The following is a 27567-nucleotide window of genomic DNA, read 5'->3' on the forward strand; positions in this document are numbered from 1 at the left end:
GTAAAGACTGAAGCAAAGGCAGCATTCAGTAACTCTGCCTTCTCTGTATCCTCCATCACCAGGGAACCTGCCTCATTCAGCAGCAGGCCCACATTTTCCCTAGTCTTCCTTTTGCTGTGGATGTACTTGAAGAAGCCTTTCTTATTGTCCTTGACATCCCTTGCCAGGTTTAATTCCAAGTGGGCCTTAGCCTTTCTCATTGCTTCTCTGCATACTCTGACAAGATTCCTATATTCCTCCCAAATGGCCAGTCCCTTTTTCCACATTTGTAAACCTCCTTCTTCCATTTCAGTTTTTCCAGAAGCTCCTTGCTCATCCATGCAGGTCTCCTGCCTCCTTTGCTTGATTTCTTACTCATAGGGATGCACCAAGTTGAGCTTCGACAAAGTGGTGCTTGAATATTAACCAGCTCTCTTGCATCCCCCTACCTTCTAGAGCCCTAACCCATGTGATGCCTCCAAGTAGGTCTTCAGACAGGCCAAAGTTCGTTCTCCTGAAGTCTATGGTTGCAATCCTACTTATTGCCTTGCTTCTTTGATGCAGGATCCTGAAATCCACCATCTCATGGTCACTGCAGCCAAGGCTGTCCCCAGTCTTCACATCCCCAACCAGTCCTTGTTTGTTTGTTAGTACAAGGTCCACCAGTACACCTCTCCTCATTGGCTTCTCCACCACTCATGTCAAAAAGTTATCATCAATGCTCTGCAGAAACCTCCTGGACTATGCATGCCTGGCTGTGTTGACTTTCCAGCAAATATCATGGTGGATGAAGTCCCCCATAAGAACCAGGGCCTGTGACTGTGAGGCTACTTTTGGCTGTCTGTAGAAGGTCTGTCCCGGTTTGAAGTAAAACCGAACCAATTTTCTGTTCTGTAACTTTATATCCTAGCTAGGCCTCCTCTAACTCTCTGAAATTAACGGCATATTGTGGAGAAAACTGCTCGTTCTCAGAATGATAAGACCAATGTTTGTGCTCCATGCCAAGGAACGGTATGCAGGGAGGCCCTTGCTTATACTTATTGCTATAACAACCAAGGTCAGCCAATTTCGTTATTTGCCCCCTTAGAGGGTCGGAAATGGAAAAAACGTAGAGGGGTCACATCGGTGGGGAGGAGTGGACAGGACAGGTGACCCAAACCTGACCAACTGGGGTATTCCATCCCATCTGCCCCATGCTCAGTATAAAGGCTGAGGGATCAAAGGGTCGGCCCCTTCCTGCGATGGCCGACGTCCAGAGAGGACTCTGTCTGTTCATCTGCCTTTGATCCCGATCCGTGTGTTCCTGACTCCAGAGCTGGAATCCAGTTCCCATTCGTCGCTGAGTCCAGTCTGGGACTTCCCCAGTGCCTGCCGGTGATGTGACTGTCATCCTGGGAGCTTGATACGGTTTTGTATATATTGTATCTATTTCATTATTTTCTTCTTTATTTTTATTTTAATATTAATTTTTCATTAAAGTAGTTTAGTTCATTCTAAACTTCTGAATCTCCTTATCTCTTTCTCCTCCTCTCTCCTCTTTTGGGGGGGGGGGAAGGGGGGGGAAGGGCCATCTGCCGGTCCGGTTTTGGTAAATTCAGCCAAAACCACGACAAGGTCTCATCGACTTCCTCTTCTTGACCAGATAGTCTGTAGTAAACATCCACAACAGCGTCACCCATTACGCTGCCCCTTAACTCTTACCCATAAGGTCTCGACTCATTCTCCATCAACCCCTAAGCAGAGCTGGATACATTCCAGTTGCTCTCTCACATAAAGAGCAACTCCACCACCTCACCTTCCTGGCCTGTCTTTCCTAAAGAGTACATAGCCATCCATCACAGCATTCCAGTCATGTGAGCTATCCCACCATGTCTCTGTAACTGCAATAAGGTCAAGGCCCTGTGACCATACACAGTTCTCTAGTTCTTCCTGTTTATTCCCCGTGCTGCGTGCGTTGGTGTACAGGCATTTCAGAGAGGGAGTCGAGCATGCAGGTTTCCCTGGAGGGGTGCAAGAAGATCCACTATAGCCATACACACCCTTGAGGTGGTTGATCTTCTGCTTCTTGTCTTGGGAGACAGCTAAGGAACATTTTTTTCTGTTCTGATTGGCCTGGCTTATTCTCCAGTTGTATGCAATGGCATGATCATTGCCATTTTGGGCCCTGCCCCCTGAATCCTTCAGTTTAAAGTCAACCTCACCAAATTGGCCAGCCTGCTGCCAAAGATTCCCTTGCTTCTTCTAGTCAGGTGGGTTCCATCGCTCCTTAACAGGCTATAGTCATCAAAGAACGTTGCATTGTCATCCAGCCTAAGGTGCTGCAGGTTTTGATGCACTAAAACCTCAACTCCTAGTTGCAAATAAGTTTTAGAAACATTGTTTGAAAAGCCAATGGGCAGCCAAATAAGGCAGATTTTTATTAAAATCAAGCTTTGTACTTATACAAGAAAATAGTGAATGTTAAACCAGCCTGAGAGAGATGACTGGCAGTTTGGTCTTGTTTACTTGGGGTAGGGAAAGAAAGTAAACTTTGCACAAAATTGCATATTCAATTAATAAGGTTTTGACTGATTTCTCTTTCATTTCCTATTTCAAGGAATGGTACACTTCTTGAAATACAACATCAAAGTAAACTGTCTAAGGCTAATACTGCAAATAGACAAATGCCCGAATTCCCTCACCTTATCTGAACCTGAACTGGCATCTATGGATTAGATCAGAGTTGCCTGACGTTTGAGTCACTTGACATGGAAGTTCATTATTATTATTATTATCTCTACACAAATTTAGTTACTTCTGTGTTGAGAGGTTTGAATCTAGTGTATAAATTGTACTGCGCAACTTACTTCAAATCTCAAGCACAGCTGCATCATTTAGAATGTGCTGTGTAGTTATTAGTAACCATGGGTAACTTGCCTTCCTTATTTAAATGCATATTAGTACACACGCATGTATTTGTGGTTTTTTTTACCAGTATTTAATGAGAAAGGCATTAGATTACTTTGATGTAAAATAACTGACTATTCAAATAAATATAGTTCAAGACATATATTCCTAGCTTTGACTAAAGGTCTTTTAAGGATAATCCGAAACTTCTTTTTACGCCTTTTTCTGTCTGTGTTGCAATTTCAAGTACCTGACTTTATAAATCTTGATGCCTCTGGTAGAACGTTGGAGGATGATATCTTTACTGCCCTCTGGTATGAATAGCATAAAAGAGAGAAGAACTTGAAATCAGATAAAATAGCAACATGGTATCTGGACTGTCTGAAATCAGAGCTGCCACTTGCTGTTACAGATACTTGCTATGAATGGACCTGGACAGAGAGAGCCAAAAGTGTCTGCTAACATAGAATTGTTGATTATGTCGTTGTGGTGGGTTGTTTATCACCAATTCAAAACCAAATATATTGCCAAGTAGGAATTAGAAAAATGTCCAGGTGAATAACTTTGTAAGAAAGTGTATTCATATTTATATGAGCTAATTATCTTAAATTCCCATTACTGTCAGTGGAGAAAAATCATCATTTTGGGATATGATTCATCCAAAGGTTGACATCTAAAACAAGTCTGATGAAATATGCTCTAGGACTTCCTATTTCTCTCTTGATGACAAACAGATCTCAGCATGACTAGTTCAGAGGAAGATATCTACCTTGGAGATGTCTCAGGTTAGGTGAAGTGAATCCCACGCCTATATTTGGAATATTTTGACCTGTGTCTTCATGTCCCACTTTCAAGCAAAACAATGGAACAGCTAATGCAGCACAGCAGAAAGCAAAGCTGACGTTTTTGGCACATTTGCACAATTAGGCTTCAGATAGAAACAGTGCTAAAAGACCTTGCCATGGGCAAGAAGATAAATAGCCATCCTTATTATTTCAAATATGTTTAAAAGTATTTTACCACTAAATGCAAAATGCTGAGACAAACTATCATCAACCTGGTAGGAATAAGCAGCTCCACATCACATTCACTCCTCTCCTCCTTCACCTGGAAAATACAAAGAAAGCCATAACTAGCATCTGAACTGCCAGCTTCATTTCTCCTCTCTATCGGCAGCTTTAAACTCCTGAAGATACTGTAGGACACCACAGCTTTTGGGCACTGCATTGAAAAGCGGGTGACCTGGAGCTATATATCTTCACGTCGAAAGAAAATAACATGACTTCGCTGGCAATCTAAATGCATGAATGACATTGGCTGCCAGAAGGGAAGTAATCAGCATGGCTAAGTGCATTTGCAAGTACTGATGTCCTGCCCTCAGTACTGGTTAGGGCTACCCCAGCCCCTTACAAGTCTTGTTCAGTACTTTAGCTGCTCACATTAGGGATTAACAGTTGTCTGTCTTGTGTCTTTAACAGGCAGCTTTTGGTCAGGTATCCCTTAACCTATTTGAATATTTCCAAACAGCTTCACCAAAACTGGAGTGAATTGTTTCCAATTAAGCTATAGTCAACTTCTTTAGAAAAAAGAAAAATTAAAATTATATAAAAATTATAACACGTTCTTGCTCAAATCTAAATAATGGTCTTGAAAATTCAGATCTACACACATTGCCACAAATGTGTTGGCTCAGAGAATAAAATACTCTTGCATCCTCTCTCTCTCTCTCTCCCTTTTGCTATCAAAGTTTTGTTGTCTCTCAGCTGAGTCAGTGTCAGTTTTTCATGTCTATATTAGAGATTCTGCCAAAAATACACTGGAAAGTCTCAGACCCCTTTAGAAGGCTGTAACCCTATAATGACAATACTCATTAAGGAATATGATGTATTTGCATTGGTACAATAATGATTTTGCCCACAGGCAATCTCTCAGGACACAAGCCTGACACTTTTCCTGTAGCAGTTACCTTTCCGCACTGTGTTAAAGCAACTCCTCTTCCCGTCCTAGCAATATCATTTAGTGTGAGATCTAATTGTACATGTCATGAGCTTTCCTCTGCTGAGATTGCTTTATGCACACATACGCACACACCAAAAAGTAGCTATTTTTCTCATTTGCATTCATGTCTCCAAAGAATCCTTTGATCTACGCATATAACCTCCTATTCACCCCTTCTCCTCCTCCAACCTGCTTTCATTTATTACTACATGGTGCTTCAGTTTTCTGCTGAAGCTTGTCAAGGGACAAGAGATATGAACATTCATATTATTAATCTTAGACAAAAGTGTGATTCTCTCCAGATATATTCTCTGCTTGCTAATCTATGTATCACTGCCCCATTAAACTGAAGATTGGTTTTGAATTTGGCTTTCATTGTTTTAGGTCCCTCTCAAAGCAATTTGTCAATGGAAGTCTAGTGCAAAACGATTCCCAGGCAAGGAAAACAGACTATTCAGTGTGAAGGGGAGGAAAATAGTAAGAACTCTAACACTTGGACCAGTCTCTCTTAACTGCAACCAATATCAAGTGTGACTTCTCAGCAGCATGCTGTCTGTCGCATCAGAAGAGAAGGTACAATGGAAAAAACACTGAAAAGGATTAGCAATATCCCATACTAATTACCTCACTTATAAATATTGGTAATATTTAGCATTCAGCTGAACACTTAATTCAGCTCTAGACTTAATACACTCCCTTAGAGTAAGCCACACACTAGTGATCTCCACTCTGTTAATAACATGTTCTATATTTGGGAGTTAAATAAATAAATCAGTGAAGCTAGAGAATTCAAGCTGATGCAACATGTGTTAGCTCACTTTCTGTGTAACAGCTTCCCACTCCACAGTAATGCTTCCATTTTGTGTTGACGAGACTGCCTTTTAAAAAGGATGCATTGATATAAAATTCAGCAAATTATTCAGTCTTATCTTCCCATTGAATTCAGCTTAAGTATGAGCTGGAAGCCCAAATGTTTTCTTGGATGTGGGCTCAAAACCGTATCTCAAGACATTTCCCCAGTGGAAAACAATTTTCTTAACAGAGTAGTGGTGAGTCATCTGGTCTTTGTGCCTCAGGGCTCTACAAGCGAGGTGAGTAGATAATGCTACAGCACTCAATCATATGAAACCACAGCTGCCTCATCTGTAACCACACGGGGACAAATCAATACCATTAGCTTCAGTGGAGTTACCCTGTTGACATATTTGACCCTAAATCCTTACCTAGAACACACAAGGGTGATGACTTGTGGACAATAACAAAACATCAGAGGATGTAAGCAAATTTTTCTTGTGTCTTTCCCTAGGAGTTGGCTAAAATTGTAAATTGCACTGCACAACTTACAGACGGAAGTATAGCCCCCTACTTGGTATGTATACCTCTGGGGCCTGGGCACACAGGAACTGCAGTTGCGGGGGCACACATGGCATGGACTGCACGGATAGACTGCTTTCTTTCACTTCTTTTTGCTTTCATTTCTACTAGTCAGAACTAGTAGGATTAAACTAGAACAGGATGTGCCGCAATTTGTATATACCCACAGCAAATTATCATCTCAGTGGAGGAAGGAGCAGAAACCTCGCGACTTAGCAGGGCACCTGAGGCACAATACCTACAAAAGATATTACTGAGGTGACAGGGCTCAAATACCACTCCTTGTTCAAAAATCCCCTTGATCATTTTAATTCCCCGTTTCGGGCAGAGCTCAAGATTGAGTGCTGTCTTCCGACCCGAGCCTTTTTTCACTGATGTTGCTGTCAAGCAAATGACCTAACTGTCTATACGTATGTGAACAGCAGTGTGGGGGCTGGCAAAGGAAGCTCATTTGCATACGTACAGTCACACATGCCATTGCATCTAGATATTGGGCCCTGTGCAGCCTTTCCCATCTTTACATGAAGAAAATTTCTGCACAAAGGTTCATTCGAAGCTAGTTAGAAGCAAGCAAGCTCTGTTAGTCTCCTTTGTTATTTTCTACTTAGGACGCACCATTTCAGCCGCAGACCTGACGGTGCGCGTTCGCTGCTTGCCACATCCAGCAGTAGGCTGTCGGATCACTTGCCGAGTGACACATCTGCCGCTCCCTCTCAAGGTTAGCCTCCAGTGACTCTTTGGATCAATTAAACTCGACTGTAGAAAATGATCTTGTTACAGGGCTGTCTCATGTTTGGCCTTTTTATGTGGGTCTCTGATAGCCATGTAATCAAATTTCCTAAGTGTCTCCTGCCCGAGTAGGTGTTGCATCAGTCTGGTCTGAACCTCTGCCTGGAGTTCAGCGGATCCCAAGCGAATGGTACTTTATTTCTGTATCCGCTGCGATTTCCGTCAGGCAGTTTTTGCTAACTGCTTATTTTACAGCACAACGTGTCTCACAGCATACTGAAGGGGAGGACTGCCCCCGCTGCAAGCACAAAACCACACGTTGCCCAAGTCCCCCCCAGGCACGTCAGATCTTCTGAGCCGAGCCTCAGCAGCGCTGCGATACTGGGGAGATGCAAAACCCAGCGCTTGGCTGCAGCAGCGAGCCCCGACTGCCGCTTCGGCTGGGAGCCCAGGGAGAAACTGCCCCCCTCGCCTCCGGCCCGTACGTGCGGCTGGAACTGGAGATCTCTCCCTTCGCCTCTCATCTCCGGACACTTCGGCTCCCTGCCGCCCTCCCACAACCCCATCTCCCAGGGGTTTGGTGGGGCGGGGGTTGATCTCACCCCGGTCACCGCCGCTCCCCGCCGGCGGGCCTCTCCCCTCGCCTCACCCCGCGCCGAGGAGGCAGGTGAGGCCAACCGCCCGCCCAACCGCCCTCCCGCCCCGCGCGGCGCTGCGCATGCGCAGCCCGCTCCCAGGCATGCTCACTGACGGGGGCTGGGGAGGGGGGAGCGGGACGCGGTGCTGCCCGGCTCGCCTCGCCTCGTCTCGCCTCGCCTCGCCTCGCCTCAGCGCGGCTGGCACCATGCGGCGGGCGGCCGCCTGCCTGCGGGCGCTGTGCCTCCTGCTCCACCTCCGCGCCGCAGGTGAGCGGGTTGGCGGCCGGGGTCGGACGGCGGTGCGGGGAAGGGAAGGAGGCGGCGGGCAGCCGCTTGCCCCCGGCGGCGGGCACCTGTTGTGGCGGGGCGGCCCCCCCGCGGGTGAAGGGGGAGGGAGGGAGGAAGGGGGGGGCGGGCTCAGTAACGGCGGCCGGCGCGAGCGCCTTTCAGCACCGCGGACAGCGGCCGCCCCGGGCGAGCCCTCCGGCCTCGGGTCGTGCGGACCTGGCCGGGGCAGCGGAAGAAAATCGCGTCTCTTTATCCCTTTTTCTACTTCTTTTTTCCCCCCTATTTGTAAAATTTATTTAGGGGGTGGATGGTGAGGGGGGAGGGGGGAGGCGTTGCTACTTGTATTTGCTCGTGGCAGCAGGGTTTTTTAAGAAAGGGGAATTTCAGCTGCGACAGCAGGCGTTTGGGCTGTAGCGGGGATAAATCCTCTCTCTGCTTGGCGAGCAAAACGTGTGCCTCATTCAGAAATGCGGTGAGCGATGAGCGCCCCAGTACGTACATGAAGTTCTGCTGCCAGTTTCGTTCTGATGGTTGTGGCTTATATTTCTGGTGTAAATCTCGGGCTTCTCTTAAATATGAAAAACCTGCTTATTTTTCAGACTCCCTCTCTCTCTCCACTGTGCAGATTTAAGCATATATACTCTTAGGAAGGAAATGAAATCTGGGGTAACTGTATAATTGAATTAAGTTCTGAATTAGCAAAGTTGAAGAGTTTCTTTGTTTCATCATTTACAGCAAGCATAGCTACTTCTGAAGTAGAAAATGGCTGTTGCACTCTGCTTTTAACTTCACTGAAGTTTAATTAAGGAAAACAACTACATACACCCCCTAGGTACCGTTTCTTTCACTCGCAGGAATGTTGGTTTTAGGAGAGATTTTAAAGATGCAACTAATTTGCATTGTTTTGTGTCAGAATCATTAAAAGTAATAATTGAACTTCATGTTCCTTTTAATGTGGAAGCAGTGCATGAACATGTATGCCCCCCCCCCCCCAAATAAGCTGTGTTATGAAAATAGTTGTTTATGTGAAGACAGCAGGAAGCAGGCACTGCATTCTTTTGTTTGCTGTTGTCGGGAGAAGTGGTTTGCCTCAGTTATTGGTATTTTATTGCCCCGGAATATTAGGCTACACTTCATAAAATCTCAGCTGCTTTTTTCCTTTATATCTATAGTTAGGAAGCTCATGCTGTTATGCCTTATATTCATGTGTGCAAGAGATTATTGACTGAAAGATAGGGAGCATTTCGTGATCCATTTTAATAAAAGCCTTAAGCTGCTTTTAGATTGTTCTTTTACAGCATGTATTAAAACGATCATCTGTATAAAATCATTGTACAGCCTCTATCTGACATAACATGCCTGCTAATCTCAATGTGTCCTCTGTTAACAGTGGACTTCGTATAAATTTTGATGTGCTTCATTTTTCTACCCTACTAATGGAAAATGGGTTTATGTCCTGCCAGTAGCCATTTACTTTCCTTACTAAGTTTTACTTGTTTCATTAAGTAACTGGGAATGCTTGCAAACAAAGCTTGGCCTTTATTATGAAAATGTCTCTACTTATGAGAAAAAGAGAGGAAAATAGATGTTGATAGGGTGTTACTTTGTTCCCTGGGCAATCTTGGAAAATAATTGTTTTGGAGAAGGCAACAGAGAGGATGGACAGGAGCTGAATTCAACCTTAGCATATTGGGCACAACTCCCACTGAGCATAAGAGCTGTGGTTCCTCGAAGGCAGGGCTGCATACAACTTGCTCCCATTGGAAGTCATTAAAGATGTCACAACAGTGAAATAACATAGCAAGCTTAATCTGCTAAGATTTCTCTGTTTCATCTGATTCAAATAGAAAATTTGGTCTCACACAGGCTACCACTATGGACATCTTTTATGTATAGCCTAAACTTATGAATTATTGACAGTGATTTTGCAGCTTTGGTTCGTGTCGAATCAGAAAATGCATTCCACTTGTCACTAGTGCTAGGTCACAAGTTATATCCTGAATGTCAATTTTTTTGTAATGCAATGGAAACTGCTTGGCTTTTTTGTTCTGGGGCTGAATATACATGAGGCATGCTTCTAGGGAATGCTAAAGAAACTGTCATCAAACATTAACAAAATCTCCCTTGATATTAGTTGGTGATAATAGATTTTAGAGAAAACATAAGTCTACATTTACTTGAGCTAATGCTACAGCAAAAGAAAAAATAGTCATTCTGTAATGTGTTGAAATAGTGCTTTGTAATGGAGAGGTAATGCATGTCATATTGCAAATCTGGTTTGCTATGGAAAGACAATTCTACTATGGTTGTGTTACATTAGCCACGTATGTATTCACACAAAAAATGGAAAATATTCTTGTCAAAAATGTGATTGGGAATTTTCATGTACTTAAAAAGGTACCATTTTACTAAGCTGATTTAGATACCGATTCCAATAAAGCATGACAGCTGTGTAAACAGAAAATTAAATCCAATTGTGGTGTTGCTATACCCATATATAACTTGCTGAAATAAAAGACACTTCTGTGTGCATCTCTGAAAACAGAATTAGGCCCTTCTGCTGAGTGCAGCAGGTGAACTAATCAACCTTTATAGAACTGGCTGTTGGATGAAGACCTAAATCTGTAGCGACTGATTACAGGTCAGCATGAACCTTCAACTTACATTATGCGTTGCATGAGAGACTGCAAGGCAGCTCAGGTTATACTCTTTTTTAGTAGGTATGATCTAATACATGTTCTTGCAATGAAAAACTAATGTCTCCCAAGATAACTAGGAAGCATTCTTTCCTTGTAAAAGAATGGCAGGCAGTAGCAAAAACACAAAGTGATGCATTAGACTAACTTGTAATTAGAGCCATTTGCGTCATCCAGATTACTCAACTAATTAACTATTTCACCTCATTTTCTTTTTTAACAAATTTTGTGAAGAGAATTAAAATATATTATGAATTAAATATTCACAGGAAATAGGCTAGGAAAATCAACTAGATGAGAAAAAAACCTTACTCTTTATGAGAGCATTTTTGCAGAATTTGCTTTTAAGATGTGAACAAACCTTGGTCCAGGAAAAGCAAGGAGTTAACAACTGAAGATTTGTTCAGGTCATCTAAGTCATGTTTCTTGAGCAAAGGCCTTACACTAGTTTGCTAAGGGCTTCTATTACCTCATTTTATCCTTGTTTCTACCTCTTGATGAATCTGTTCCCCAAGCCTGTCAGCTGAATCAGGTAAAATTCAAGGTAGGAAATAGTGGCATTTTATCTTCGTAGGGCAATGCTGTAATAACATGGGGATTGCTGATATGAAACCCAAAATTTCTTTGACCACAAAATAACACTCAATTGAGTGGAATTCATTATATTATAAATATGCTAGGTTGGTTCTCAGTTAATTGTTAGCAAAGTCCACAAGGTGATTTTACTAAGTTATCCTGGGCAGAAACTAGTACTTCAGCTTTCCTGGTCAAATATGCACTGTGTGGTATTCTCATGGTTGGAAATGACTAGAGTGGACTGAGGTTTCTACTTGGGGAGGGCTATTTTCTAAAGAGGTTGGGGGGGCCTATTTTCTAAAAAATGCCCTAGCTCTGTCACAAAAAATAAGAAAATCTTGGGACTGTACTTCTACGGTTGAGGTGAGATCTGCACAAAATGCATTCGCAATCAGATCCATTTCAGTCACCTCATACTAATGAGTGAATAACGCTAGCCTCTAAATACACTTAGACTAAATGTGAAGGACCTATTGATTTTAAAAATGTATTGGAATTCTGCTTCATTACACTAACCTAATCTAAATGAAGCTGGTACTTATAATTGCCTTCTTTAGAAAACATATTATTGGCCTTGCGTGGGTGTTCTTACTAGAATAGACATTTGTGCCTTATATTAGTAGACTCATGGATAATCAGAGGGTAGTCATCTATCTCTTTAAAGGTTCTGTTGGGGAGAAATAGTTTTATAATTCAGTATCTGACTTTTTTTGGGGGAGAAGTTTTTAGTTGGAAAGAGAGACTCGTCATGTTTTCACATGAGGAAACTCTTGCTATTCATAATTTTGAAAGCCATCATCTTCTATGATAGGCTTTTGTCCAGTACATCCATTATGAAATCATGGAGGTTTGTGATCTTGGAATCCCTGCCTAATTTTATTTGTTGTATTATGAGAAGACTGAAACATCTTATACAGTAAAGGCTGGCTCCAGCTTCTCTGGAGAGTGAAGCAGGAGACTTGCTGAAAAACCATGAATTGGGCTCTTGGGGGAGTCTGTGTCTCTTGAAGGAGGCTAATGAGATAACAGTGGGTGGCTGTGTTTGGTGGTGGTCCCTGTCCATGGGGATGTTATAAGGCTTGATGTGGGGGACTAGAAGGAGTGGTAGGACTCTTACTCCATAAAGCACAGTCATTGTCTTGCAGGATTTTCAGCATGGCTTTGGAATAAGCACTTGGAGAACCTTAATAAGATCTGCTCAGAAATCCTCAGTGTGATTTCCTAGAGCAGTGTTACTGCAAAAAAAACCCCCAAAAAACCCCAAAAACCCAGCGAAAACTGTAAGACTGAACTGACTTTCCTTCATAACAGCTACGGATTTCTGTGGAGATACTATATATTGCATGGAGATACTATACATTTAAATCCACATTATATAGCAGAATTTAGCCACAACTTTAATTTGGAAAATAACAGTAATCACAAAATTAGCAAATTGATGCAGTATTTTCTCACACCTTCTGGAAAAAAAAAAGTCTGATGTGAGACTATACAGCACGTTAGTGCCAGGGCATAAGTATGGCAGAATACTTAAGTGCCTTTGGGACCAATGGGTCATCTCTCAATTCACATGAGTAGACCTAGTGAAATCAATGGTCTGTGATATCCAGTTTCATTATTGACATATCAGGCAACAGGCCCATAAAACGAGATGCAAAGTGCCTTTTTGAGAAAGATACCACTCATGCTTAATTCAGATTCACTGTAGCTGTGAATATTTCTGGTCAGAGCTTTTTTTTTTTTTTCCCCTACTGAAAGGGACAAATTCAGCAAAAATGAATTTGCAGTTGTTTCTATTTTCAGCAGATTGCTTATTAGAAAAGGAAGAAAATTCCTTGCAATCATCTCTCTCTTCCCCTCCCTCTCGTGTGTACTCCCTCCCTTGTGTGTACTCCCTCCCTCTCTGGGGTGCTGTCACGCTCTCTCACATGTGTGTGCATGTGTTTGCGCTCTCTCTCACACACACAGAAAACTGAATTGTATCAACACCTGCACACATATATATACACACATTTTTTACGAATTGATTTTAGCTGAATTTTTTGTTTTGGTCAAAAGTTCTGAACATTTTGGTTAAAGGCAAATCAAAATATTTTTCCAATTTTTTACAATTGTCCTGTTCTGTGCTTGGTTAGCTCTGGCGTAGGTTACTTGCTCTGAATTTTGACGTGCCATGGGTACTGTTCCTCTGCTGCAACAGGCCTGGCTTTTTGATTACTGGACCTAGCTAGGAAAGTGCAGAATCCTTCTTCTGAAGGACTGTGACCTTGTAGCCCTGTAATATGGTGTTGCCTTGTCTAATAACAAAGCCATAAGCTTTTTATTGAGTTTGCAAGGTCTCCTGACGGGGGCTTGACAAGCCAGCTCTGATCGATCTTTCCTTGAACTGCCTGTTTTACTTGGTTTAGCTCTGCCAACAGTTTCTCTAATTGTCCAAGCATCTATATCTGTTTTACTCTTCTTTAACTTTGTGTGGTGCAACTCTAGTTTTATACAGATAGCAGTAACACAGGCCAGGTAGAACAGCAGAGACACCGAGAGTGCAGGCACGGAATGTGGTGTAGAGGAGTGCAGGTGTGGGATGATAAGAGTTGGGGCACAGGCTTGGCACTGAAGACTCCATGCTCTCAACAGTTCAGAAATAGGTAAAAATGCAGATCTGGAGCTTGAGAAAACTGGTTTTAGGGGTTCACAAAGAGAATAGAGTTAGAGCCGTGCTCATAAATGGCTAGCATGATATTAAGCGTTTTAGCACAGGAGCTAAGAGATATTTTCTTTTCCCCTTCCTCTGGGCCAAAATCTACAAGAGAGAACTACAAACTCTGCTTTTCAGGCTGTGAGTCCGTTTCCACCTCAATGGACTAAAAAGAGACAAACAATGAATCTCCTATCTGTGGGAACATTGGCATTATTGGAGAGGATTGATCAATGGTCTGCATAAGTACACTGACCTGCCTCTCACAGTGACTCTTGGTGGCTGTTCAAGAAGAGATGAACCATTGTGCAAGAGGTGACAAAGACCAAGCCTATCCAAAGTCTGAGGCTGGTTTATAGGGTGTGAAGAAAGGTTGTATGGGGCAAAGAACATCTTTCAGAACAATAAGCTAAATAGAAAGAAAAACAGCATGTGGAGCTCAGCATACAAAATTTCATTACCAAAGTTTAGTAAATCTTTTTACTGAAAATAGAAAATTATTTAGCAACAGCATAAAATGCTGTAACTCAAATTGTATTTGAATTAAATTTATCTTTGAAACCAATCAGTCAAGTTTCAGCATGTTTTTCCCTTATGAAACGACTCTACATTTTTTTGCCTTTTTCCTCCAATTTCTAGCTTGTTAGCGTGAAAATATCAAGCTGTGTAATGTACCAAGATATCTGTAACTACAAAGAGATTTCAGTGTTATAGCACTAGTTATAGTATTAAGTGTGAGTTTTAAAATATACACTATGTCTTTATATTCGCTTGTGCATTTTATTTAGTAATCAGGTGCAGCACAGCAGTTCTGTTGATGGATTTGGGGTGACTCTACTACTTACAAGTAGTAAACTCGTTACAGAAAATAGGAATGATCAGGAACATACTTTATTATGAATCTAATTTGTTCAGATTAAAACAAATAATAAGACTTGAGACAATGACCTCAAATTGTTTTTCCAGATTTACATCAAGACTTTAGACACCATTATCTTGGACCTATCAGGTTTACAAAAGAATGTTATGTCCCACTAGGACTCTCCTGTTCCGGCTGGATGAAATTCTAGTTTCTGGCTCTAGAGGATGTGAGATTAAAAAATCTGTAAATCTGTGATATTATTATCTTTTAAAAAGAGAAAGCCATGCTACTGTGTTACTGCCTTATTAATGGATCTTGACTATCTTGAAGTTTTTTCTGTCTGTTTTACAGAAAGTGAAGATATTTGGGAATTGGGAGTTGAACAATTTTCTGGCAGGTTGCTTTAAAATAAAATGTCAACTGTCTGAGACTATTCAGGGATTCGAGACAGTCTAGAGAATCTTGGGATTTCTCTATTTAGCAGAGGCCAGCTGGGACAGGCAAAAGTGCCCACAACATCTTTCACATCAGATTTACTATTTATTATAGGCTTTCATTTCTGCATGTGTAATATACATTTGTAGTGTAAAACAGGCTCAGCAGCATGTACTATCTAGCATTTTTGTGATTTACCCATCTATTATCATAAGAAACTTTTGTGCTTTCCATATACTGGGACCATGTGGGTATTTCACATAGACTTTTACCGACCTGCTATCCATCATTTTTCTGTAGAGTGGATTTTTTTTTCTTTTTAATTCAGGACAGAATCTTCTATGTTTTTGAAGACAACTAAGAAAATCTAGTGAACATATCGTTGGAACCAGCAAGCAGAACAGCTGGAACCAGCAGAACAGAGTGTCATAGGGATTTTCCGATTTTCCTTTCCAGGAAGGATGATGAAGACAAAGACGGCAACTGCTAGCAATGGTGGAAATACTGAAATTAGCACAAGCAGTGAAGATGCTCAAGATGTAGAAAGTGTGCATTCTTCATCACCCTGGAGCTTCTTGTTGCACTTGATTAATAGATGGAGTGTTTCAGTTGGTAGAGCTTCTAGAAGCAAAGCTCCAGGGACTGGAAATGAGACTAAAGATAATCTGAGATTTTGAGGAAGGAGAGTACTGTTGTAAAGGAGAGGCTAAATTAAAGGGGGGGGGTTACAGTGGAAGAACATGGAAGCAAGATCAAAATAGACTTTCTTGTTAAAAAAATCTAAGGAAAAACAGCAGCAGCATGTGAGGAGTTGCAAGGAAGAAAGAAAAGTCAATCAGTAGGTAAGAACAGAGGAAGAAGTAGCAATATTCATCAGGAGCCAAAGCCTAAGAAAGAGCGGTGACCATTATCAACGTTGTGCAGACAGAAGAACTGGAAGAAAGAATCAGCAAAGCATACCAGTATCAAGCCACAGTGCAGCACATGTTACTAAAGGGATTAGGAAAGGTTATTGCATGAGATGATCTAGATGAAGGAAGGATAGGCTGTCTTCCAGGAGCAAGGGTAGATACAAACCTGTTGCTGAGAAGTTCTGATGTGGGTTTGAAAATAGCCATTGATTGTTCTTCATTTTGGAACAAATAATGTAATAAAATTTTCCATTGACATAAAAATAGCTATTCCTATCTGAGAAACAGGTGAAGATTCAGCATCTTTTTGATTAGAAGAAATAGCATGGAATCACATTCTAAACATCTTGTCTGTTCTCCTCAATGCCAAGGCAGAATAAACTATAATTCTTTGTAAATGCACTTGAGAGGAGGGAATTTTAGAAGAAGGGATAAAATTGTTTTCATTAAAGGATGATATCAGCACTAGTTGAATATTACAAGTCAGTCATGAATAACTACATTCTGAAGTATGTAGTCTGAAGTATTAACGGGCACAAGCTGGAACATAGGAGGTTTCACTCAAATATGAGAAAAAACTTCCTCACAGTGTCACAGTGAGGGTGACAGAGCCCTGGAACAGGTTGCCCAGGGAGGTTGTGGAGTCCCCTTCTCTGGAGATTTTCAAGACCCGCCTGGATGCAGTCCTGAGTAACATGCTCTAACATGCTCTGGGCAATCCTGCTTCGGCAGGGAAGTTGGACTAGATGATCTTTATGGTCCCTTCCAACTCTAAAAATTCAGTGAAAATTCGGTGAAGTAGAGTTCAAACAGGGTAGTGTGAGCAGAATATCAAAATTCACTTTAGGATCAAGTTTGCTAAGCCTATGGAAGAGACACTTCTAGGAATTTTATTTTTTGAGCCTTGTCCTAAGCACCATTTTCTGAATTTCCATGTGTGTTCGGATATCTGAAGCTTAAAAGACACCAAAATCACTTTTTACTATCATACTGTGGTACTTCAGTTCTTCATAGCTTCTGATGGTTTCCTCAGGGGCCACAAAGGAGTATTGGCTTTTTCTGTATAGGTACAGAACTTAATACAGGAATCCCAGTCTTCTCTCTCTTAAGGGCTGGAGGCCGGCAATATTTAAAGGTGATGTGCAGCAGAAGTGCTGGTGTTTCTAATGACTGACTTCTCCGAGTGTCTCATTGACTCATACTGCTTGTGTTCAGAGATGATGCTTGGGGGGTGAAGAAGGAACATTTTCTCCCTTCATCACATTAAGAGGAAGCTTTAGGTTCCCCTGTAGTATCAAGGGTGGCCTACTTATTAGGGACACCTGAAGCATCCATAGCAGTCTGGGAGCCTAAGTCTGATCATGGTTAGGGCCTTATGCATAGTCTGCTAAGATCAATGAAGTTTTTCACATGGGGCCCTGTAAATATGGGTAACCTACTTAAATTGCTGGGACTATGTGGACTTCACAGAAAACCAAGTTCAGCCTAGTAATTTTCTTGGAACGTATTTGAATTTCTGCACTGTCACCTGGTAAAAATATATTTGTATGAGTGCAAAGAGTATGTTGTGTAATTAGACATGTTAATTTCTCATTTCTGTAGGATGGGCCATTACTAAAGTATGTTTTGTTGCCCATCTTGAAAATCTGCTGTGGTGGACCATGTATTGAGTTCGGTAAAGGGACCTGTGTTACTGACGTGATTTTTAGCATTCTAATGGAAGCGAGCCTGCTGGGATCTAGTGGGAAATGGTGATACTCCTGTTAAAAAGTACTGAGATTAATCACCAGGCGAGCTTTTTGAGGAGTTCCTTTAACTATTGGTTTATCAAAAATAAGACAGCCGTTCAGGTTTTTCTGTGTTACTCTTGATTCAGTCAGGATTAACTCTGAAGTCATACTTGGGATTTACCTTAATAGTAGTCAGTGAAGAATTTGGGCTCATACTTAATTATATTATTTCATTCTTCTTCTTTCCATAAAAATATATGAAATAAAAGGGGAGTTTGGAATATTAAAGTGGGTAAGAAATGCAATATAAAGAATTGCAGGGGAAGCTCAGTGGGTTTGATTCCCTAAAAACAAAGGAGTAGGAATGAAGGAAGCAAAGAGGAACAACAGACACCAGATATTTCTTTAGTTACAATCCTGTATATTAGCTATGATCAGTTTTGGTTGTCTGTGAAGGAGCCATGAAAATAAATTCAACAAGAGGTGACTAGAAGTAGGTGACTATGAGAAGTTCTGATGTTTCCTTGTTTTTATTTTGCCATTCACACAACTCTCTCAATCCCTCAGGATTTTGTCAATGAAGCCAACCCCCACAAAGCTTAATGAGATCCCAGCAAGCTTAACAAGCTTTGAAAGTCATCTGTCTTTAAGACTATACTCTGCAGTTTCTCCTTTTTTTTTCTGCTGCTCTGATCTTCCCAATCAAAACCTGACAACATACGTGACCTCAGTGGTCATCTAGGAAATTGTCAGTGTTTGTTTTTACCATTTAAAAGAGTAGCTTTAGGTTTAGCATCGTACTTTATACTAGGAAGATCTCTAAGTGTACTGCAAGATGCAGAATTCTGTGTTCTGTCTTCTTCCTATTGATTTTCTGCTCATGTATGTTATGAATTGCTTCACTGCCTACTTACATGGGCCTGCTTTTGGCAGAGAATGCATTTCTCAATGATGCATAGCAATACTATAGCACAGATAAGGTATTGTCCTTGATTTTCCTAACCGAAATTTCATGAGGAAATTAGGTCAACAGAATGTAATTACCTACACTGAAATCTCCTAAGGGCACTGGGTAGAGCTGTGCAAATGACTGACTATTTTGATTTGCTTACAGAAGCAAAAAAAAATCAGAAGCAAAAATCAGTCTGAATAGAACAAAATGATTTCTTGTTCAACCTGAATTGAAACATGTGGTTGGTTCTGAGCTGTTCTTCACAGTTCATTATGAGAATTAAAATAACATTGGTTTTTTTAATATTATTTTTTTTTTTAAACTAAAGATCAGTGCACAAATACAACATTGCCGTTAACTCCAACAGCTTCTGAAGAGGAAATTCCAGGCTGATCAGAGTGAGCTCTCCAGGTTCACTTCTCTTAGAACAGAAAGTCCCTTTTGTACCACAGTGGGTTCGTTAGAGCGCTTTTCCAGGAGGTGACTAATGCAGCTTTGGTTACTTTTTATCTGTAAAGGAGCTGATCCTTGCCTATTTTCCTGCTCAGAGGGACAGCCTGACTTCCAGACTGGGAGCTGAACTGGGCTGTTGTAGCTGTTCTGTTCTTCACAATGGAACTGAAGATTCACTAGGTTTCATCCATTAAAAAAAATAATCAAATAAAACTTTAGTTCTGGTTCCTTTTATAAAGGCATCATTAGGAAGTATTTTTGGCTATGAAAAGAAAACTTATTTTTTACTAATAAACAGTTTATTAAAAACATGTAATCTAAAAGAATTCTCGTACCCAACACCAAGGTATGGCTAAATCCACACACCCATATTTCCTCTATGGAGAGGCAGGTGCTCCATTGGCTGGCCAGGCAATGCTTGGTTGTAGGCTGGGTCATAAGAAGAGTTGGAACACGGGACTATAAGGCCTGCTGATCTAAACAGTTAATGGCAGCATAACAGGGAATGCAGAATTATGATTATGGACTCAGGCATCTGAGCTTTACCTTTCTTCTCTTTCTTACATGTTAAAGTCTGATTTTTGGATCTAGTTCTTGGCCTTTTCTCCTCAAGTCGCCATATATAAAAGATGATCAAAGCAATTCTCATCTTTGGTATTACTGGTTGATTAAATAAATCCAAAAGTGTACTGCATATGTTTTCCTACTGGAGTTGATACCAATACAAAACTTGGACTTGACTCAGCATGTGCTTTGCTCTTGCACATCATTTTTGAAATGTAATCCTAGCTGGAAGTATAAATAACATTTTTTAAAGACCTGTAAAAAATGAGTTTAAGAATGTGATACACTTCACATACTTAGTAGATTCTCTCTAGAGTTGTTAAGCTATTGCTATAGAAATTGCATTGTGGGATTTTAAGGGAATTCTTGTATTCCACAAATATTCTTTCCAAATCTTGCTGAACCCAAAAATCTCATCAGATTTCCAGCACCATCTACAGAATATCCAAGAGAGACATTCTAAACTTATTCTTCTCTTTCTGCAGGCTGCTTTTCTGGAGACAATGACCACTTTTTGGCAATTCATCATCGAAAGAGTGGGAAACCTGTGTTTATTTATCACCATGTGCAAAGTATGGAGAAAAGTCTGGATACAGACAGTTATAAGAATTCCAAACAAAATTTCCATTCTTCTTCTCTCACCAAAATAAGCAAGCTGCACCCTGCAATAATTGTTAAATCAACCTTCCCCAGACCTGCCTATGACCCCTCCCTCAATCTGTTAGCCATGACTGGTGAAGATTTGGAAGTGGAAAATCTTCCTATTCCTGCAACAAATGTGATTGTTGTGGTAAGTGCCTTTTTTTTTCTGAGTTCTGGAGTTGTTTTGTGAATACATATGCCTGTAGATAAATACAGACATAGGTTGTAATTTGAGGTATCCAAAGTTCATATTTCACTGCCTCACTGATCATCTAAATCTAAATAATGGCCACACATCCTGAAGTTCTTCACTTTAGTAGAACTTGCATTCATAATAGCCTCACTATGATCAACAAGCAATCTGATGAACCAGTGCAGAATATAGCCTCTCTGTAGGTAAAGAACTTGCCTCAAATGCCTTTAATCCTCTTGTCTTGATTGGTATTTGCACCAGTTTTGCTGGATGGATTTTAAACTTGTTCTGCATAGGGTGCAAGAAAATGTACTTTAGGGAACAATTCAGCGGAGGCAGGGAGATTTTAAAAGGCTGATGCAAAGGATTCATTCACTTCTATTTCTGCAGTGAATCCACCCTTATGCTTACGTAGCTGTTTGAGAACAAGCCTGTTTCTTGCAAAGAATAAGAACTGTATTTTTGTTGGTGTAAGGCATATGTGCTCCTTTTGGGAGGTATGGTCTGGGACTTTCCCGTTTCAGTTAACTGTGTGTGATCTATCCCTTTCTCAGAAAAGTGATGGCAGTGCTCCCTCCTGCAGTGGAGGGCATGTGAGTGGAATCATATACTGATGCCACCCTGCTGCATCCTAACCCTTCATGCCAGTGGAGCAGCATACTGTCAGTAGAGCTGTCTGTTCTCTCTGGAGTGCGCAGCACAGTCTGTGTATGCTCTGCGCAGACACTGCTCTGTCTCACCCTGGTGCATAGGTAGCCCTGCTTGATTATGAAGAAGAGCACAGGGCTTATCCTTCTCCTTCCTGGAGGGAAGAACAACCATTCATAATGGCTCATGCACTCCTTAGAGAGAACTAATAAAGATTAAATGGAAACAATGTGACTAATTACAGTCAGCAGCTATTTGCCTAATTCTATAAATTACTCTGTACAGAAGATGGTAGATTAAAAGAAAATGGCCTTTACAAACGAGGAAAGAAGATGGAGCATACAACACTAGGGCATGTTAGCACACAAAGTGTTTCAGAATCACATACGAGTTATTTGTACTGTTGGTACCTCTAGAGTTCTGCCCTCATGAATGCACCAAACGCAATAAAGACTAGTGACACAGAAAAGAATAATCAGGAAAGAAAAGGGTAGTAATTTTATTAGTCTAACATCAAAGTTTTAACAGTTAAAAAATACCATCAGAGAACTAGACTCCAAAAAGCTGTGTTCTGGGCTTGTTGCATCCCACATGAACAAGACCTCCTAATTTGAGATTAGAGGGCTAGCGTAGTCAGTTCAGTTGTATGTAAGTGTCCGTATCAGAGCAAAGAAAAGGTACTGACAGCAATTTTTCACTGGGGACATGCCAACTGTACACAGAGTCCCAATACTGAATGATACTGATCAGGAGGAGCAGTTGCCAAGCAAGCTGGATACATCTAGGCCCCAAGCTAGCCTAAACCAGCAGGGCCAACTCCATAGTAAAGGTATGGTCTTTCTTCCATAGCAAGCATTATTTCACCTCCTGTGAAGGTGAAACCTTTCTGTTAGTGCAAGGAACTGGGAATATGCACGGCCCCTCATTTTTTCATTAGATGATGCTGTTACCTATGGCCTGTTATTTTAGTAGAGCTTTGCACACTTTTGGAAACCCACAGTCCTCAACCTGCAATGGAAGAATCCTGCAAAATATTCCGGGGCTACCCTGATTTTAGCTGACTGGCTCTGGGCTTGCATTAAAAGCACGAGGCAGATTTTCAGTTGGCAGTCACATAAAAAAAGATCTATTAAATCTACATTAAGTTCTCATTAAGTGACCTCGGTCTGAAGCTTTGCCACTGCACTTCTAAGATGGAGCTGCTGCTCTGAAGCCTTCTGTTCTGGCTGAGAACCATATGTGCTTTAAGGGGGGGCATAACAGCATGAGCTAATCATGACATGAAAGCTGTTTGTTACTTGGGATCTTTGGCTGTCCCTGGATTTGTTGAAGGACAGTGTTTTTGGTTTCTTTTTAATGCCATCCTTTCTGATAAAAAGCCTTTGGGGAAGCACATGCTTTAAAGCCGAAGTGCTGAGAGTCAGACATCTCACTGGACTAATCCCACAATAAGAAATCTTGAAGGTGTCTTCCTCCAAAGGGCGGCTGTCCCACAGCAGGGTGGTTGCCATAATCCAAGCACAGCCCTGCTCCTTCCAGCTCTCTGCACTTCAACGTTTTTTTTCCCACCTCTTGAATTTCACTTTAAGTAGATTGTAATGTTAATGTTAATGTCATTGCCAAGGGAGTCTCTTTTGTTTTGAATGTGTGCGTATTGCTCCTTCTTTGTTTCGAAGCAGCACTTACTGCTTGTTGCTGCTTTTCAGTTTTTATCATATAGGGCGAGCAGCAACATTTGCTGTTTTGCCCTGGCTGACCCTTTTTGTTCCAGCCTTTAGCGATGTTGTTGGTTGCTCAACTTGAAAGGGCAATTGCTAGTGTTAATGCTTCCTGTAATCCAGTTACATGACTAGTGCACATTGTGATTTAGTATGAAAGCCAGCAACGGGGGTTATTTTTTTTAAATAAATCAACGCTGTTGCAGCTCTGCAGAGGGGAGGAAACTGAATTCAATCTAATTTCAGTGACTCAAAGTCCATTTTCTCATGATCAAGGTGGAGAGGTAGGGTGAATGGATGCCTAATGTAGAACTATTACAAGGTTACATTTTGTGCTAAGGACTAGACCATCTGACAAGCAAAATGTTGCCAATGCACAGCAGAGTGCTATAAAGCCAAGAATTCTGCAGGTATTGTGTCAAAAAATGATGTTTTGTGACTATCAATAAAGAATGCATGTTAAGAAGTAATTTTACTGAACCTGGGGAAATTGTAGTGCTTGTTTGCCTAAGGTAGGAAAAAGAGAGATTAATTTTCTGGGAGTGAGTTTTATGTAACTGAAGGCTTTCCATCACGTTACCCGGTATGTGTGTGTTCAGTGCACATTGTTGAGGGAAGTGAGGACAATCCAGAGCTCTTAGAAGCATTTTGACTGTTCTATAAATGCCTTAGTGCTTAACCATATGCTCTGTGAAGCTATTTCTCTAAATGACGTGAGACCAACTCATCTGAAAATTGCTTCATTAACATATGGAATTGCATAATTTTTTTGTAATACTTGAGAGTTTTCTGTTTGTATGGGTTTATTTTGGTTCTCAGAAACTATACACTCATCGAACATATTAGAGAGTTAGTAGTGAAATGAACAAGTTCTCCAAATGTTTGTTTGTGTTTATTCCAAGTCTTCCCAATACTGAATGTGAGCAGTGCCAAGGTCAAGGTAGTACATGGGAAGTAGAAATGGTCTGTAGATAACCACTTATGATTAAAAATGTTGCTGTCTAACACACTTCTTAAGAAACCCAAACATACATACATACATACATACATATATATAGTTAGGACTGAACTTGAACGTAAAGCAGAAGGACTTGTTGTAAAAGTTACAGCTCAGACGAAGTCTAAAGTATCACTTTATGGAGTTGCTAAAGCATTATCCTTTGCAACCTGATATAGTTTGGTCTGTCCAAAGTCTCTCTCAGGCACACAAGTGTGTTGTACTAAGGTTGGACCAAGCTCCTCAGATGCTTTTTTCTCTTGTATCCTGTGGTGTGTTTCAAAAATGTAAAGGTAATAAACTTCCTCAATATATCAGGATTTTCCCTTTCACAGTTTGCTACATCTATATACCTTCTTATATAAATGTGAAAATCTGTCTCTATCTCTGTTGCTTAGAAAGGTCAGAGCGCTGTACAGTAGCCTAAATTTCAGCACATCACTTTTGTTTGATTTACATGAGTGTTACTGAATTGGGTTGATTTAATTAGGTTTTCTCTCAGCTAATGTCAATAGGACATAGGATTCACAGTCAGCTGCACAGAGCTTTGCCTTTTCCATGGCATTTTGTGTATGGCTGAATGCCTCAGGACTATAGCCCTGCTATACCATTACATCTATTTTGTCACCAATGTTTGAGCCATCTGCCTTCAAGCATACTGAAGAGCACAAGGAAGAGCTTCAGGTGTGAGTGCTTTGAGAGAGGATTCAGCGGAAGAGTAAAGCACATGAATGTATGTATCTATAAATAGATATCCACATGTGAACTCGGTCGCTTTGGTACAGGCAGTAGGAAACTGGCCTATTGGTAGTCTATTAAGCTATGTAGCACTTTTCTAAACAGTTTCTGGATGATTAGAGAGTTCATATAGGTCAGAGACCATATCCAATAGTCAGACTGGATGTGGTCATCCTGTTTTGCAGATTAGTACTGACACAGGCCATTTCCACATCAGTTTTCTGCCAAAGAACAGTACCAGACTAATTTAATCTACCAGTAGAACATAGCCTGTATGTCTACTTCAGGGTGAGCTGAGTATCTCCCTGTAGTGACAATATTTCTATTCATGATAGTTGAAGCACCAACTGCACACTGACTACTTACATATTTATATATATCCATACATGCACACAGACATGTACATTTAGTGTGGTCTTAATCTGGAGCGGATCCCTGTTTAAACAACATGTTTTATATTGAAATAATCGTAGAATCATAGAATGGTTAGAGTTGGAAGGGACCTTAAAGATCATCGAGTTCCAACCCCCCTGCCATGGGCAGGGACACCTCCACTAGAGCAGGCTGCTCAAAGCCCCATCCAGCCTGGCCTTGAACACTTCCAGGGATGGGGCATCCACAACTTCCCTGGGCAACCTGTTCCAGTGCTTCACTACCCTCACAGGAAAGAATTTCCTCCTAATATCTAATCTAAATCTCCCCCTTCCAATTTAAAACCATTACTCCTTGTCCTGTCACTACATCTCCTGACAAAGAGTCCCTCTCCGGCTCTGTAGGCTCCCTTCAGATATTGGAAGGTTGCTATGAGGTCTCCCCGGAGCCTTCTCTTCTCCAGGCTGAACAACCCCAGCTCTCTCAGCCTGTCTTCATAGGAGAGGTGCTCCATCCCTCTGATCATCTTTGTGGCCCTCCGCTGGACCTGTTCCAACAGGTCCATGTCCTTCCTGTGTTGAGGACTCCAAAACTGGACACAGTATTCCAGATGGGGTCTCACGAGAGCAGAAGGGTAGAATCACCTCGCACGACCTGCTGGCCACACTTCTCTTGATGCAGCCCAAGATGCGGTTGCGCAGATGTCTGTTGCTCTGCCCTTGTCCACCAAGCCTGTGGCAGTATCGTAAAAGGCCACCAAATTTGTCAGGCACAATTTGTCCGTGGTGAAACCATGTTGGCTGTCTCCAATCACGTCTTTATTTTCCACGTGCCTTAGCAGAGATTCCAGGAGGATCTGCTCCATGATCTTGCCAGGCACAGAGGTGAGGCTGACTGGCCTATAGTTCCCTGGGTCTTCCTTTTTTCCTTTTTTGAATATCAGGGTTATGTTCCCCTTTCTCCAGTCAGCGGGAACTTTGGCAGATTGCCACGATTTCTCAAATATGATGGAAAGCAGCTTAGCAACTTCGTCCACCAGCTCCCTCAGGACCCGTGGATGGATTTCATCAGGTCCCATGGACTTATGCACCTTCAGGTTCCTTAATAGGTCTCGAACCTGATCTTCTCCTACTGTGGGCAGTTCTTCATTCACAGATCCTTTGTTTTTGCCTTCTGTGACTTGGGCAGTGTGCTTAGAGCCCTTGCCGGTGAAGACTGAGGCAAAAAAGTTGTTCAGTAGCTCAGCCTTATCCATATCCTGGGAGGCCAGGTCTCCCGTTTCCTTCCGGAGAGGGTCCACAACTTCCCTAGTCTTGCCTTTGTCCCTGACATATCTGTAGAAGTTTTTCTTATTGTTTTTGATGTCCCTGGCTAGATTTAGTTCTGCCTGGGCTTTCGCTTGCCTGATCTGGTTCCTGGCCACTCGGACAGTTTCTTTATATTCTGCCCATTTTACTCGTCCCTGCTTCCACCCTCTATAGGCCTCCTTTTTGGTCTTGAGCTTGTCCAGCAGTTCCTTGTTCATCCACACAGGCCTGCTGGCTATTTTGCCTGACTTCTTCTTTTTTGGGATGCACCTCTCCTGAGCTTGGAGGGGGCGATCCTTGAATGCCAACCAGCTTTCTTGGGCCCCTCTTCCCTCCAGTTCTTTCTCCCACGCTACCCTGCCAATCAGATCTCTCAGGAGACCAAAGTCTGCTCTTCTGAAGTTCAGGGTAACGAGCTGCTGCACACCCTCCTCGCTTTCCTATGAATCTTGAATTTTACCATTTCGTGGTCACTGCAGCTGAGGCTACCCTTGAACTTGACATTCCCCACCAGCCCCTCCTTGTTGGTAAGGACAAGGTCCAGCACGGCTCCTCTCCTTGTTGGCTCCTCGATCATTTGAAGAAGAAAATTATCATTAACGCATTCCAAGAACTTCCTGGATTTCACATGCCCTGCTGTGTTGTCCTTCCAACAGATATCGGGGTTGTTGAAGTCCCCAATGAGGACCAGGGTGTGCGAGTGCGATGCTGCTTCTATCTGCCTATAGAGGGCCCCATCCTCCCTGTCACTCTGATCTGGTTGTCTGTAGCAGACCCCTACTGTAACGTCACTTGCCCCTGTTCTCCCTTTAATCCTGATCCATAAGCTCTCTGTTGGGTCTCCATCCATCCCCAGGTGGAGCTCCACACACTCCAGCTGGTCCTTGACATAGAGGGCAACACCCCCACCCCGTCTGCCCAGCCTGTCCTTCCTGAAGAGTCTGTAACCCTCCATTCCAACACTCCAGTCATAAGAGCCATCCCACCACGTCTCAGTAATGCCAATAAGATCATAGCCCTGGAGGCGTGCGTACATCTCTAACTCCTCTTGCTTGTTCCCCATGCTGCGTGCATTTGTGTAAAGGCAGTTGTGCGCCCAATGGGGCTGACTTACTAGCTGGAATGGCTCCATTTCCTTTGTGTTGCTCTTCAGGTGGCCTTCCTTTGTGGTGCTTTATCTGTGTTT

General features: G+C 41.9%; 1 protein-coding gene across 1 annotated transcript in view; it reads left to right on the forward strand.

Moving 5' to 3' along the window:
* Positions 1 to 7684: 7684 nt before the first annotated feature.
* Positions 7685 to 27567, forward strand: part of PTPRR (protein tyrosine phosphatase receptor type R) — a 156203-nt gene continuing 136320 nt past the window's right edge. The window contains exons 1-2 of the mRNA XM_074167596.1: positions 7685 to 7871; positions 20252 to 20556. Of these exons, the coding sequence (XP_074023697.1) occupies positions 7685 to 7871; positions 20252 to 20556 (492 nt within the window). The remainder of the gene's footprint in view (positions 7872 to 20251; positions 20557 to 27567) is intronic.

The sequence above is a fragment of the Numenius arquata genome, chromosome 2 (assembly GCF_964106895.1).
Source record: "Numenius arquata chromosome 2, bNumArq3.hap1.1, whole genome shotgun sequence".
NCBI lineage: Eukaryota > Metazoa > Chordata > Aves > Charadriiformes > Scolopacidae > Numenius > Numenius arquata.